We start from the raw sequence: 14,648 nt of genomic DNA, 5'->3' as shown, positions 1-14,648 counted from the left end.
TCTTTCGTTTATGTTCATAAGAAATCGCGTGGTATACCATTCCACTAAATAGATATCTATGTTATGATTCAAGTCTAAGTCTTAAAAAATGAGATTTGAACCCGAAAATCTAAACAATCTTATTTTTTTGAACATAAATAAATAAAGACGCCATTGCAATTGCCGGAAATACTAGGCCTACTAAAGGCACAAAAATAGAGGGAAAGTTCATAGTTATTACCTCGATTTACTATAATTGTATTGTAATTGTACCTGTTTGTTATATTTTTTGTTGTTATTATGTTATTGTTATTATATTAATAAATTAATTAGAATTCTAATTCTATAAAATTAATATAATTAATATAGTATATTAAGAAGTACAAGGAATGTAGAACTACAAAAGAAATTCATTTTCTACATATAATATATGATAATCAACTTTACTTTAGTATTCGTCATCTTTTTTTTCTTTATTTTGCTTCTACTACAAGAAAGTACACGATTTCTTATAAATTAAATTTACAAAGGATTCGTTATAGTTTGATCCAAGGGGTATTGTTAATAAAGATTCACAAAAAATATTGAAAGATCTAAAAAAGCTATTTTTGAAGTCTTTGTTTTTTTATTCAAAAATTAGGATATCGCCAACGAAAAAACCCCATCCTTCATTTCTGGTTTTTCCTTTTATTCCGATAGATTCCAATAAAAAAAAAATACTTTTTGACACAAATAAAATAATTGACTTTAAACTTTAATCCGCGACTTTATTTTGATTCAAAGGAAAAAAAGCATGCAGTTGAAATAACTCACTTAGAACGCCTTTTAAAAGATTACGTGGTACGATTGGATCAAATAAACCTTTATGGAATAAAAATTCGGCTGCTTGTGAACCTTCAGGTACTGTCTTATTCAATGTTTGTTCAATTACTCTTTTACCCGTGTTGGACCTCTTGAGTTTTGATGATGACTACACTTTAGCAAATATGTATTTAGAGATTGTGTGCAGGTCGATATCCGGTCGTGACAATGATCGTTTATAGTACCTATGATTTAGCTTATGGAAACGTACATGTCAAAAGGTTTCAAAAGAGGTTAGGAGAAGCATATCGCTTGGGATGTAAAATGGAGACAGCAGATCTACTGTTCCCAAGTTGGATGTTCTAGCTAAACTGAAGTCTGGAGACAGCGCACTGTTCCTAAGCTGAAGGTTGACTACGTTGACTAAAAATTCTGGTTATTATATTTTAATAAGTATTTTTAGTTAATGTATTTAATAAAATTAATTTGTGGCAGTAGTGATTTATTAAATTAATTGGCAAATCGTTTTTCTTAAATAAAATGAATTAACGTCCTTATTTTCTAAGATCCTTTATTTTAGGATCTATTTTTAGTAAATATTGGATTTACTAAAAATAGAATTAGTGGTTGTTGAATGAGTCTTAGCTATCTTCTTAACTGGTTTTTATTCCTAAAAATTAGCAAGCAACCATTCCCACTATGATTAACCATTTCTATTAATAGCAAAAACGTTCCAGCAGTTTAGTACTGGAACAGGAACAGCTATTGAAGAAACTGCTGCTTGAAGGGAACAGAAGACAGCAGTTATTGCTAAATAACCGTGGGCTTGAAATGGTCAACTTTAAATGCCTATTTTTAAGATTAACCGTAGGAAGACTTGGTTATTAAAATCCACATTACTCCCATGATCTTTTGATAATGGGATAATGGATTGGAATATTCCTTATTCTTAGGGATTTTAGCTCTATAAATAAGAGACTCGGTTATTCTTCAAAACTCGCCTTAGCATGAGCCATTAAATCATACGTAACTATGGGAGAATTTTTACAAGAAAATTTTGTTTTAAAAATGCCAATTAATTTATAATATTTTCTTGTGCAACTCATTGATTTTATTTTTAGAGAATTTTTATCCTTTTGTAAGGGTTTTTGAGAGAATTTGTAATTAGACTCGGGTGAGTCTAAGGGGGGAATTAGATAGCTTTTAGTGAAGCTAGAAGTGATTAGCTTTGAGTAAAGCTAAGGAGAAAGCTTCTAGTGAAGCTAGTGGTGAGAATTAGCTTTTAGTGAAGCTAAGTTTGTTGCTTTGAGTGAAGCAATTTAAGAGAGAAGAGTTGGCCTAGTTGATGCGCTTCGAGTGAAGTAAGATGTTTAATGTAATTGTAACGAGTTGCCTTAAACATAGTGGAGAATTTAGAAATCCCGTGGGGTCGTGGTTTTTCCTTCTATTTAGGCCTAGAAGGTTTCCACGTAAAAATCGTTTGTCTCTTTTAATTATTTCGCTCTAAGATTAAGCTTTATTTATTTTATTCAATTCCGCAAAAACAGGGCAAAAACGCTTAAACTAGTAACAACAAAAATTCACCCCCCCTCTTGTTGCTGTTCCCGTTCCTAATTGAGTCTACAATTGGTATCAGAGCCCTGTTCCCAGTAGATCAGGAAACCCTGAGGGTAGAATCCTGGTGTTCCCGAAAATGTCAATTATGAACGAGCGAATGGAAGAAGGGTATTCTACTCAAAGACCACCCATGTTCGATTGAAAATTCTATACATAATGGAAAAATAGGATGGAGATCTTTATCAAAGCGGAAAATTATCAAGTTTGGAGAGTAATCGAAATTGGAGATTTTGAGGTAACCACTACTAACTCCAACAATGAAATTGTTCTCAAACCCGCAACAGGTATATATTTCTAACTCATTTTATTTTCATCCATCCAAATTTAGTAAAAATAAATTAATAGAGTTGCTAAAGGAGACACAAGCTAAACTTGAAAATTGTAATGTTAAGTGTCTCCAATTAGAAAAGGAACTCAAGGTAAGCAAAGACCATGTCTCCTATATAAACACCTTTAGATACGATGTCCAAAACAGATTTTTCGATTTGTTGGACCAAAATATAATTCTAACGGAAAATATGGAGAGAATTAAAAAGGAAAATGTTATTCTTAATATTGAGTTGTCGCAATAGAAATTATTAGGCTTGAATAAAGAATTGAATGATGCATCATCTAAAGATTTGTGCAATGATTTTCAAAATTTAAAGTTGAATCTAGAATCCAACCGTAACAATGATGATAAGCTTGAATTAAATTCAAGAGAAAAAGGGAAAATCAAAATTACTCCCAAATGGATTCAAGATGCCAAAAGTAAAAATTCAAAATGCCTAAATTACTTTAAGAATAACAAGAAGAAAAAGGCTTACGTTGATCTCCCTAGAGACAGAATCTGTTCCTTCGGTGGAGGAACTGGCCATCTGAAGGACCAGTGCACCAAAAGGGAACTGTACACTGTCTCCAACAGAAATTATGTCGATAACATTCTGATTAAGAAAAAAGATTCTTGTAAAATCGACAAGGAACCCAAGACAGCCTGGGTTCCTGTAACTAACAATTTATTTCTTTCAGGTCCAAGTGAGGGGGAACAGCTCATGGTATCTCGACAGTGGGTGTTCCAAGCACATGACGGGTGACAAATCTAAGTTTCTCTCACTTGAAGCCTATGATGGGGGAACAGTAACCTTCGGTGACAATATAAAGGGTGAGATAATAGCCAAAGGAAAGGTTGGAAGGTCCTGTTCCCATGCCATTAATAATGTATTTTTAGTCGAGAATTTGAAACATAACTTACTTAGCATTTCTCAATTTTGTGATAAAGGTAACTCTGTAAACTTTACTTCTGAAAAATGCATTATTTCTAGGAATGACACAGGAGACACCATTCTTGAGGGAATCAGAAAAGGGAACACCTATGTGGTGGACCTGGACACTGTTCCCAGAAACAGTCTAACGTGTCTAAGTGTTATAGAAGACGACCCACTTCTTTGGCATAAGCGTCTAGGTCATGCTAGTTATTCATTGATTAATACATTAAGATCAAAAGACCTAGTTAGAGGACTACCAACAATAAAATTCCTTAAGGAGGAAATTTGTGATCCTTGTGCCAAAGGAAAACAAGTTAGGTCATCTTTTAAACCAAAGAATGTTGTGACCACCTCTAAAACGCTTGAATTAATACATATGGATTTGTGTGAACCTATGAGAATACAAAGCCGTAGTGGCAAAAGATATGTGTTTGTTATTGTTGATAATTATAGTAGATTTACTTGGATTTTATTTTTAGTTAGTAAAGATGAAGCCTTTAATGAGTTTGTTTCTTTCGCTAACAAAATATAAAAATCTACCAATAATCAAATTATTCACATAAGGTCAGATCATGGTAAGGAATTTGAAAATTCAAGTTTTATGAGTTATTGCAATGAACATGGAATAAGTCACAATTTTTCGGCGCCACGAACACCACAACAAAATGGTGTAGTAGAAAGGAAAAATAGGACTTTAGAAGAAATGGCTAGAACCATGTTAATTGCTAGTGGTCTACCTAGAAATTTTTTGGACCGAAGTTGTTAATACTGCATGTTACATTTTGAATCGTGTGTTAATAAGACCAATCACTTCTAAGACACCTTATGAAATGCTTAAAGGTGTTAAACAAAATATTTCCTATTTTCGTGTGTTTGGATGCAAATGTTTTGTTCATGTGAATGGTAAACGAAACATAGGTAAGTTTGATGAAAGAAGTGATGAAGCAGTATTCCTCGGTTACTCATCACATAGTAAGGCATACAGAGTTTATAACAAAAGAACAATGAGTGTGGAAGAATCCGTTCATATAATTTTCGATGAATCTAACTTTTTGTCAAGTGAACAGGATACAAATAATTTTAAGATAGGTCTTGCAGAAGCAGAAAGTACTGATCGAGTTCAGGAACTGCCAGAACATCAGGAACAGCAGACTGTTCCCAATCCAGCTGTTCCCACAGAAGAGCAAAACGATCCAGTAGCTGAACAGAATGTTAATCAAGCTGATGAACCAGAACATGCTACTGTTCCCACAAGAGAATTCGTGCCCAAACCTTGGAAATATCAAAGTTATCATCCTCTCGATTTGATTATAAGTGATTTGAATAAATGAACACAAACTCGATCTCAAATGAGAAATTTTTGTGCACATTTTGCGTTCCTATCATCACTTGAACCCAAAAATCACGAAGAAGCTCTAAAAGATTCCGAATGGATTGTAGCCATGCAAGATGAATTGAACGAATTTGAAAGGAACAAAGTATGGCATTTGGAACCCAAACCAAAACATAAGAAGGTAATTGGTTTGAAATGGGTATTTCGGAACAAACTGGATGAGCATGGAATAATTGTAAGAAATAAAGCAAGGCTCGTGGTCAAAAGGGTACAATCAACAAGAAGGTATTGATTATACTGAGACATTTGCTCCAGTAGCAAGGTTAGAGGCTATTAGAATTTTAATTTCTTTTGCTGCATTTATGAACTTTAAATTATACCAAATGGATGTGAAATGTGCTTTCTTGAATGGTTTTCTTGATGAAGAAGTCTTTGTTGAACAACCTCTTGGCTTTGAGAATACCTCGTGTCTTGATCATGTCTATAAGCTTGATAAAGCTCTTTATGGGTTGAAACAAGCTCCTAGGCAATGGTATGAAAGACTATCAAAATTTTTGATTCAAAATGACTTTGTTAGAGGTAAAATTGATAAAACCTTATTCTTTAAGAATAAAGGTTCCAATATATTAGTTGTTCAAATATATGTTGATGATATTATTTTTGGTGCCACAAATGAATTGCTATGTAAAGAATTTGCTAACCTTATGAGCATTGAATTTGAAATGAGCATGATGGGAGAATTAAATTTCTTTCTTGGTTTGCAAATTAAACAAACTGCTAATGGTATCTTTATTCACCAACAAAAATATATAAAAGAACTTCTCAAGAAATATGGCTTAAACAATGCTAAAACCAACCATACGCCAATGGCTACAAATGTTAGATTAGATGAAGACCCAAATGGAACAACTATTGATCAAACCATGTATCGAGGCATGATTGGTTCTTTATTATATCTAACTGCTAGTAGACCCGATATTTCTTTTAGTGTTGGTTTATGTGCTAGATTTCAATCTAACCCTAAAGAATCACATCTCACTGCAGTAAAACGTATTTTGAGATATTTAAAGGGAACAGATGACTTGTCCTTATTTTATCCTAAAAGTGATGTTTATGATTTGAAAGGTTTTAGTGATGCAGATTATACAGGTGATCTAGTTAATAGAAAAAGCACGTCAGGTATGGTACAATTTCTTGGCTCGTGTTTAGTTTCGTGGAGTTCCAAGAAACAAAACACTGTTGCACTATCCACTGCCGAAGCTGAATATGTAGCAGCTGCAGCTTGCTGTTCCCAAATGCTTTGGATAAAACAACAGCTAAGAGATTTTGGTATTAAGTTTGAATGTGTTCCTATTTATTGCGATAATACGAGTGCCATATGCATATCAAAGGATCCAGTGCATCATTCTAGAGTAAAACATATTCACATTAGGCATCATTTTCTTAAGGACAACGTCGAAAATAAAAATATTATTGTTAAGCATGTAAACACTAACGAGCAAATAGCAGATATCATGACTAAACCGCATCCAAGGGAACAACATGAAAAAATGAGATTGGAACTTGGCATGATCAAGCTGCATTAAAGTGAGTGACATATGTGATCCTTAAAGTCAGAATGAAAATTGAAAAGGTCGATCAACCACAAAATCTTGATTGAAAAATCAATTATTGAAAGAATCAGGTACGCACTATTTAAAAGTATATACTGTGAGTGCTCTTATGATTGCATGTTTGATTTGATCAAATTGTGGTAGCATAAAATTTCCATTTATCTTTTATTTTCATAAAAATGTTTTTTCATAATATTTGTTATATTAATTTCTCCAGCAATTTTTTTTAAGAAGTAGGAGTTGAATCATCATAGTTCTTCACTAAATTCGTTTGTTTCCATTATGTGTTCATATGCACGAATTAAATAAGGAACTTGAATCACTTAAACACACGTCCCCTCACACGCATTTTATACTCTCTCTCACGTCAAATCCTTCATTTCATCATCAATTGCATTTCACTCCCAAAACCATCTTCAACCCAGCTTTTCTTTTTCTTGATTTTTCAAATCACCATGAAAACCAAGAATCAAACCCCAAAAATGAAACAACCCACACCTCTTCAAGTCATCTATCCAACACCACTCACTCCTAAAACTGAGTCTTCATCAAGAAAGCAGCAGGACACACCTAATCCTTCTGAAGTGCATGAAAGTTCAAAGCGCAAAGGAGATGCTACAGTGAGGAAATCATCCTCAAAGAGGGCAAAGGTTAATGTTAAGGTATCTGCTGAAGAGATATCAAAAGAAATGATTGTTGGCTTCGGATTGGACAAACAATGGTATGAATCAAATTTTTTTCCTCAATTTCACGCCATATTGCAAAATCAAGCTTGGGAATCTTTAATGCGAAACTATTGCTGTAACCCAATGTATCCCAACTTAATGCGTGAGTTTGCTTTAAATTTTTCTTTTGACCATGGAGTCTGTACTAGTGAAGTAAAGGGGATCAAAATTGAATTTAATAACCTCATTTTAGGAGGATGGTTGGGTGTTCCCTCGACTGGTTTTGATAGATATGTTGTTGGGTCAAAAATTGATTTTTCTGGTATAAATGAGAAGTCAGTTTGGAAGTTTTTAGGGTTGAATGAAAAAAGAGGAAAAGTTAGTCATAATGTGCTATCACCAATGCACAAACTGTTGTACAACATAGCAAGAAGATTTATTTTGCCTCGCACATCCAAAAGAAGTGAGGTTAGTTTGTGGGATGCTACGTTGATCTACTGTCTGGCGAACCACATCAAGATTAATTTTCCTTCTTTAATGATTTGTCATTTAAATGATTGTATTTTTAAAAGGAATGTGTTAGGATATGGTGGACTGTTGACCTGGATATTTAAGAAATTGGGTGTTCCTCTTGATGGTCCAAACTATCCCATGGGTCCAAACAACAAAGTGGGTGTAAAATGTTTGAAAAATTTATATCTAAGATTAACTGAAAATGGGACCCTTGAGAACATTTTTGAACAATCAGAGGACACCGATGAAGAAGAAGAAGTTGAAGAAAATGTTGAGGAGGAGGAATTAAACAAGGAGGAACAAGAGGAGCCTGTTCCCTCTGCCACTAAGAAGGCAGAGGGGCATTCTGAGGAGCAAGAACAGGAGGAAAACTTTTGTAAGGGGGAAGTAGTGAAGGAACTGGTGAAGGTTGCTGTGGAGGAAAAAGAAAAGAAAAATGAGGAGGGTTCTTCACCTGGTTTAACCCCTAGGAAGAGTAGTAGGCTCGCTTCTAAAGGAAAGAAACCTGTTGTTGTTATTGATGATGACTCTACCTCATACACAATAGCACAGCCAAACCAACCTTCCTCACCTAAACCTACCACACCATTATTCCATATACCATCACCACCACAATCACCAATACAACCATCTTCACCACCAAAGTCACCTATACCATCATCACCACCAGTACCTTCTTCACCACATCAAGGTTTAGGTGACACTACAGTTCCCACTGACCATCTAACCTCTATTCTCCTGAAACTCAATGATTTGCAGTCCAGCTTTCTTGTTTTTAAAGATGAAATTCGTGTCTCTATAGCCTTACTATCTGCTCAAATGAACCAAATGGAAGCATGTTTGGGGGCCAAGCTCGACACAGTAGAGGTGGAAACAGAATATATAGATGAAGAAGCTCCTGCATCTTAATTTCTTCTGATAATCATCATACTTTTTTTTTTTTTTGCAACCATCACTATTATCAAACAATCTTTTCTTGCTTTTGATTTGTACCAGCTGGGGTACTATTTGTATTAATTCATACTATGACCTACATTTTCCTTTATGCTACTAACTATCTGTGACGATTAATCATAGCTGATCTTGTTTGCATTCATTGATATTGCTTTTTACTTTGTGCATCCTCATTCTCTCTTTGACTATGTCTATATGCGTAGTGCTGTGGTTTGATTGCTCCAATTCTTTTTGAATGATGTCAAAAGGGGGAATATTTGACACAAACTTAAATAATGCTTGAGTATGCTTAGTCTGATATACATTTATTCTGTTGAACATTAGGACTGTGGCTATGCTCTGATAGTCATACTCTGATGCTCTGATGATTAATAAGTTTAGCTCTGATATACATACCGAGATACATACATTGATTGTTATGATGTATATGCTCTGATGATTACTTGAATGTGATGATAAAAGTTCTTCCGATGTTTTGATTATGCTTAAGTTATTTTAAGTAATTCTAATTAATAGAGTAATTTGTTTTTAATGTATGCTTGGTAAATTATATTGTCACGAGTTAATTTACTAAGTAATGTAGAGTTGTTTTGATCTCTAACATACTCTTCAACATTGGTTTACTCTATTTTGTTTAAGTTTGTTTAAAAAGTTTGTCATCATCAAAAAGGGGGAATTTGTTGGACCTCTTGAGTTTTGATGATGACTACACTTTAGCAAATATGTATTTAGAGATTGTGTGCAGGTCGATATTCGGTCGTGACAATGATCGTTGATAGTACCTATGATTTAGCTTATGGAAACGTACATGTCAAAAGGTTTCAAAAGAGGTTAGGAGAAGCATATCGCTTGGGATGTAAAATGGAGACAGCAGATCTACTGTTCCCAAGTTGGATGTTCTAGCTAAACTGAAGTCTGGAGACAGCGCACTGTTCCTAAGCTGAAGGTTGACTACGTTGACTAAAAATTCTGGTTATTATATTTTAATTAGTATTTTTAGTTAATGTATTTAATAAAATTAATTTGTTGCAGTAGTGATTTATTAAATTAATTGGCAAATCGTTTTTCTTAAATAAAATGAATTAACGTCCTTATTTTCTAAGATCCTTTATTTTAGGATCTATTTTTAGTAAATATTGGATTTACTAAGAATAGAATTAGTGGTTGTTGAATGAGTCTTAGCTATCTTCTTAACTGGTTTTTATTCCTAAAAATTAGCAAGCAACCATTCCCACTATGATTAACCGTTTCTATTAATAGCAAAAACGTTCCAGCAGTTTAGTACTGGAACAGGAACAGCTATTGAAGAAACTGCTGCTTGAAGGGAACAGAAGACAGCGGTTATTGCTAAATAACCGTGGGCTTGAAATGGTCAACTTTAAATGCCTATTTTTAAGATTAACCGTAGGAAGACTTGGTTATTAAAATCCACATTACTCCCATGATCTTTTGATAATGGGATAATGGATTGGAATATTCCTTATTCTTAGGGATTTTAGCTCTATAAATAAGAGACTCGGTTATTCTTCAAAACTCGCCTTAGTATGAGCCATTAAATCATACGTAACTATGGGAGAATTTTTACAAGAAAATTTTGTTTTAAAAATGCCAATTAATTTATAATATTTTCTTGTGCAACTCATTGATTTTATTTTTAGAGAATTTTTATCCTTTTGTAAGGGTTTTTGAGAGAATTTGTAATTAGACTCGGGTGAGTCTAAGGGGGGAATTAGATAGCTTTTAGTGAAGCTAGAAGTGATTAGCTTTGAGTAAAGCTAAGGAGAAAGCTTCTAGTGAAGCTAGTGGTGAGAATTAGCTTTTAGTGAAGCTAAGTTTGTTGCTTTGAGTGAAGCAATTTAAGAGAGAAGAGTTGGCCTAGTTGATGCGCTTCGAGTGAAGTAAGATGTTTAATGTAATTGTAACGAGTTGCCTTAAACATAGTGGAGAATTTAGAAATCCCGTGGGGTCGTGGTTTTTCCTTCTATTTAGGCCTAGAAGGTTTCCACGTAAAAATCGTTTGTCTCTTTTAATTATTTCGCTCTAAGTTTAAGCTTTATTTATTTTATTCAATTCCGCAAAAACAGGGCAAAAACGCTTAAACTAGTAACAACAACAATTCACCCCCCCTCTTGTTGCTGTTCCCGTTCCTAATTGAGTCTACAATCCGCAAATGCAATGTAGGCATTAGGTTCGGCAATAATAATATCCCCCAACATGCCAAAACTGGCCGTCACCCCACCAGTAGTAGGCGATGTAAGGATTGACACATAGAATAACTTTTTATTTGATTGATAATCATATAAAACAGACGATATTTTCGCCATTTGCATTAAGCTCAAGCTTCCTTCTTGCATGCGTGCCCCCCCGGAAGCACATACTATAATAAGGGGTAGGGTTTTATTGGTAGCATATTCAATCAATCGGGTGATTTTTTCCCCTACTACAGATCCTATACTACCTCCCATAAACTCAAAATCCATAACCCCAATTGCTATAGAAATACCATTTATTTGACCTATACCTGTTTGAACAGCTTCAGTTAAACCTGTCTTTGTTTGATAAGAATCAATACGATCTTTATAAGCTTCCTCCTCTGAATGAAATTCAATAGGATCCATAGAGACCATATCTTCATCCATAGGATTCCAAGTACCCGGATCAATCAGAAGTTCAATTCTATCTGAACTATTAATTTTCAAATGATATCCACATTGTTCACAAATACCCATTTTTGACTTAAGCAATTTCTTATAATTTAATGCATAACAATTTTCACATTGAACCCACAAATGTTTATATTTTTGAGTTACATCAAGATTATTAGAACTTTCTATTCTAGGTAAATTACTATCATTTGTGCTCGTTCTTTTACTGAAATTTTCACTCCTATTTCCACTTTCATTAAAAATGTAATTGAAAATGTAACTGTCACTGGAATTGTCACTACCACTTAGGATGGAACTCCCAATACTGATTTGAGAATGAAGATAACTGTCAATGCAATTATTAATGTGATTATTCCAACTATCTTTAGTATAATATCCGGAACGATCGTTATAAGTGTCGTCACTCTTAGATTTCGAGTTCAGATAACTTGAAGTCCAATACTTCGAAAAAGAACTTTGTAGTTCACTCAGAAAAGAATGATCGTTATCAATCTCAAAAATTTGATTTTCAATATCAAAATATATGGAATAACTGTCCCCCCTACTATCTATAAGTAAAAAAGTATCATCAGAGATGAAATTCGGAATGTCCCTGACACGAAAGAAATTATCAATATTACTGCTGTAACTAGAATTGTCACCATTTCTCCAACTATGAATGCTTTTTTCTGTATCATTTAGACTCGGATCTTCCTTTCTACTGGTATTTTCAATAGGACCAAGACTGTCCATTGATTTACTTAATCCACACTTATGTTCGAACCCTTTCTTAGACAACATCGAATTGAACCACCATTTTTTCATAGAGCTTTCTTGCGCCCTATTCGCATGAAAATAAAATAGATGAATAGTCATTCGATGAAAATCAATTTGAACATTTCTTGTCAGAATAAGCATCTAGATCCAATCACGCAGATTATTAACGAAAAATGAGTAAGTATTCTTAAGTATATTCTATTGAAAGAAGTAATTCTTTCTTGTACAAATCCGTGATATAACTTCGTTGTATATGAATATGATAGAACTTTTTTCTTTATCTTTAAAATTTGAAAAAATTCTAAAGAAAAAGAAAAAAGGCAGAATTTCCAAGGTCAGGTCAAATTTATATAAAAAAAATAAAGAATATATCTTCTATTTTATGAAATGAAGAATTTTTTTTTCGTCGAATCCCGTCTAATATAAGACCGAATAAGTTTCTATTCTAATACGGAACGAAAAGGACAATATACAAGATAGGTAGAAGGAGTTCGTATACTTGACTTAATATCCACAGTCATAGGCCGAACCCACGGAATATGTATAAGAATCTACCAATTCTACCAATCCTAGGGATCCGTAGGATTAATTGTGGATCCAAGACAATAATAGAAAGTTTGAGTTGTTTAGTATTCAATTTTGAATTGAAGATCTTGCTTGTATATAAAAAGAAGTTTCTATAAATAGAGAGATGCAAGATATATACAAAAATTGTATTCGGCTCAATCCTTTTTAGTAAAAGATTGGGCCGAGTTTAATTACAATTCAATTAAGAGACCGAACATTAATGACTTAGACTAAATTGTATCCATTGTCGGGAATTCAAATTTGATTTCCTTCCATACTTCACAAGCAGCAGCTAGTTCAGGACTCCATTTAGAAGCTTCACGAATAACTGTATTACCCTCGCGAGCAAGGTCACGTCCCTCATTACGAGCTTGTACACATGCTTCTAGAGCTACTCGATTCGCTACAGCACCCGGTGCATTCCCCCAAGGGTGTCCTAAAGTTCCTCCACCAAACTGTAGTACAGAATCATCCCCGAAGATTTCGGTTAGAGCAGGCATATGCCAAACATGAATACCTTCTGAAGCAACAGGAAGAACACCAGGTGTGGAAACCCAAGATTGAGTGAAAAAGATACCGCGACTTCTGTCTTTTTCAGTATAATCATCACGTAGTAAATCAACAAAGCCTAAAGTAATATCTCTTTCCCCTTCAAGCTTACCTACTACGGTACCAGAATGAATATGGTCTCCACCAGACAGACGTAACGCTTTAGCTAGTACACGGAAGTGCATACCATGATTCTTCTGTCTATCAATAACTGCGTGCATTGCACGGTGGATGTGAAGAAGTAGACCATTGTCTCGGCAATACTGAGACAAGCTAGTATTTGCAGTGAATCCACCTGTTAAGTAGTCATGCATTACGATTGGAACTCCCAACTCTCTAGCAAATACAGCTCTTTTTATCATTTCTTCGCAAGTACCTGCGGTAGCATTCAAATAATGCCCTTTGATTTCACCTGTTTCGGCTTGTGATTTATAAATAGCTTCGGCACAAAATAGGAAACGGTCTCTCCAACGCATGAACGGCTGGGAATTCACGTTTTCATCATCTTTGGTAAAATCAAGTCCACCACGAAGACATTCATAACATGCTCGACCATAGTTTTTAGCGGATAACCCCAATTTGGGTTTAATAGTGCATCCCAATAGGGGACGACCATACTTGTTCAATTTATCTCTTTCAACCTGGATACCGTGAGGCGGGCCTTGGAATGTTTTGACATAAGCAACAGGGATTCGCAAATCTTCCAAACGTAGAGCACGCAAAGCTTTGAACCCAAATACGTTACCCACAATGGAAGTAAACATGTTAGTAACAGAACCTTCTTCAAAAAGGTCTAAAGGATACGCTACATAACAAATATATTGATTTTCTTCTCCAGCAACGGGCTCGATGTTGTAGCATCGTCCTTTGTAACGATCAAGACTGGTAAGTCCGTCGGTCCATACACTTTTCCATGTACCAGTAAAAGATTCGGCAGCTACTGCAGCCCCCGCTTCTTCAGGTGGAACTCCAGGTTGAGGAGTTACTCGGAATGCTGCCAAGATATTAGTATCTAGGGTTTCATACTCAGGAGTATAATAAGTCAATCGGTAATCTTTAACACCAGCTTTAAATCCAACACTTGCTTTAGTCTCTGTTTGTGGTGACATAAGTCCCTCCCTACAAATTCAATTTTAAATTTTTTACAACAAAGCAACAAGGTCTACTCGACATAAATTCGGCCTTAAGAAAACCTTTTACAAGAATCTTTCATAAAATTCTCAATTAATATTATCAACTAATCAAAATGGTTCGTTAATAGACCATGTATTTGATTCGCCAAATACATCATTATTGTATACTCTTTCATATATATGGCGCAACCCAACCGTAACAGTTGTTCTTTAGGTTTCTAATTTATTAACCCCTTTGTCCCCATTTAAATGGAACGA

General features: G+C 34.5%; 2 protein-coding genes across 2 annotated transcripts; both read right to left on the bottom strand.

The window, feature by feature from the left end:
- Positions 1 to 223: 223 nt before the first annotated feature.
- LOC130797914 (acetyl-coenzyme A carboxylase carboxyl transferase subunit beta, chloroplastic-like) lies at positions 224 to 12,786 on the bottom strand. Its single transcript, XM_057660702.1, has 2 exons — positions 10,887 to 12,786; positions 224 to 921 (listed from the first exon to the last, which is right to left on the bottom strand). The coding sequence occupies exons 1-2, from the start codon at positions 12,280 to 12,282 to the stop codon at positions 734 to 736; spliced, it is 1,584 nt and encodes a 527-aa protein (XP_057516685.1). The 5' UTR covers positions 12,283 to 12,786; the 3' UTR covers positions 224 to 733.
- A 137-nt stretch (positions 12,787 to 12,923) lies between these two features.
- On the bottom strand, positions 12,924 to 14,557 carry LOC130797907 (ribulose bisphosphate carboxylase large chain-like). Its single transcript, XM_057660696.1, has one exon. It carries the CDS (start codon positions 14,364 to 14,366, stop codon positions 12,939 to 12,941), a length of 1,428 nt encoding a protein of 475 aa, XP_057516679.1. The 5' UTR covers positions 14,367 to 14,557; the 3' UTR covers positions 12,924 to 12,938.
- Between the last annotated feature and the right edge of the window lie 91 nt (positions 14,558 to 14,648).

Source organism: Amaranthus tricolor, chromosome 13, assembly GCF_026212465.1.
Source record: "Amaranthus tricolor cultivar Red isolate AtriRed21 chromosome 13, ASM2621246v1, whole genome shotgun sequence".
NCBI lineage: Eukaryota > Viridiplantae > Streptophyta > Magnoliopsida > Caryophyllales > Amaranthaceae > Amaranthus > Amaranthus tricolor.
This window is presented reverse-complemented; position numbering and strand designations above follow the sequence as displayed.

Excerpts from the sequence above, each read along its gene's own strand:
- LOC130797914 (XM_057660702.1), bottom strand. The coding sequence starts at position 12,282 with ATGCTTATTCTGACAAGAAATGTTCAAATTGATTTTCATCGAATGACT. Across the intron at positions 922-10,886 it reads TAATGCCTACATTGCATTTG|CGGGTAAAAGAGTAATTGAA; the intron begins CGGATTGTAGAC and ends AGAGGTCCAACA.
- LOC130797907 (XM_057660696.1), bottom strand. The coding sequence starts at position 14,366 with ATGTCACCACAAACAGAGACTAAAGCAAGTGTTGGATTTAAAGCTGGT.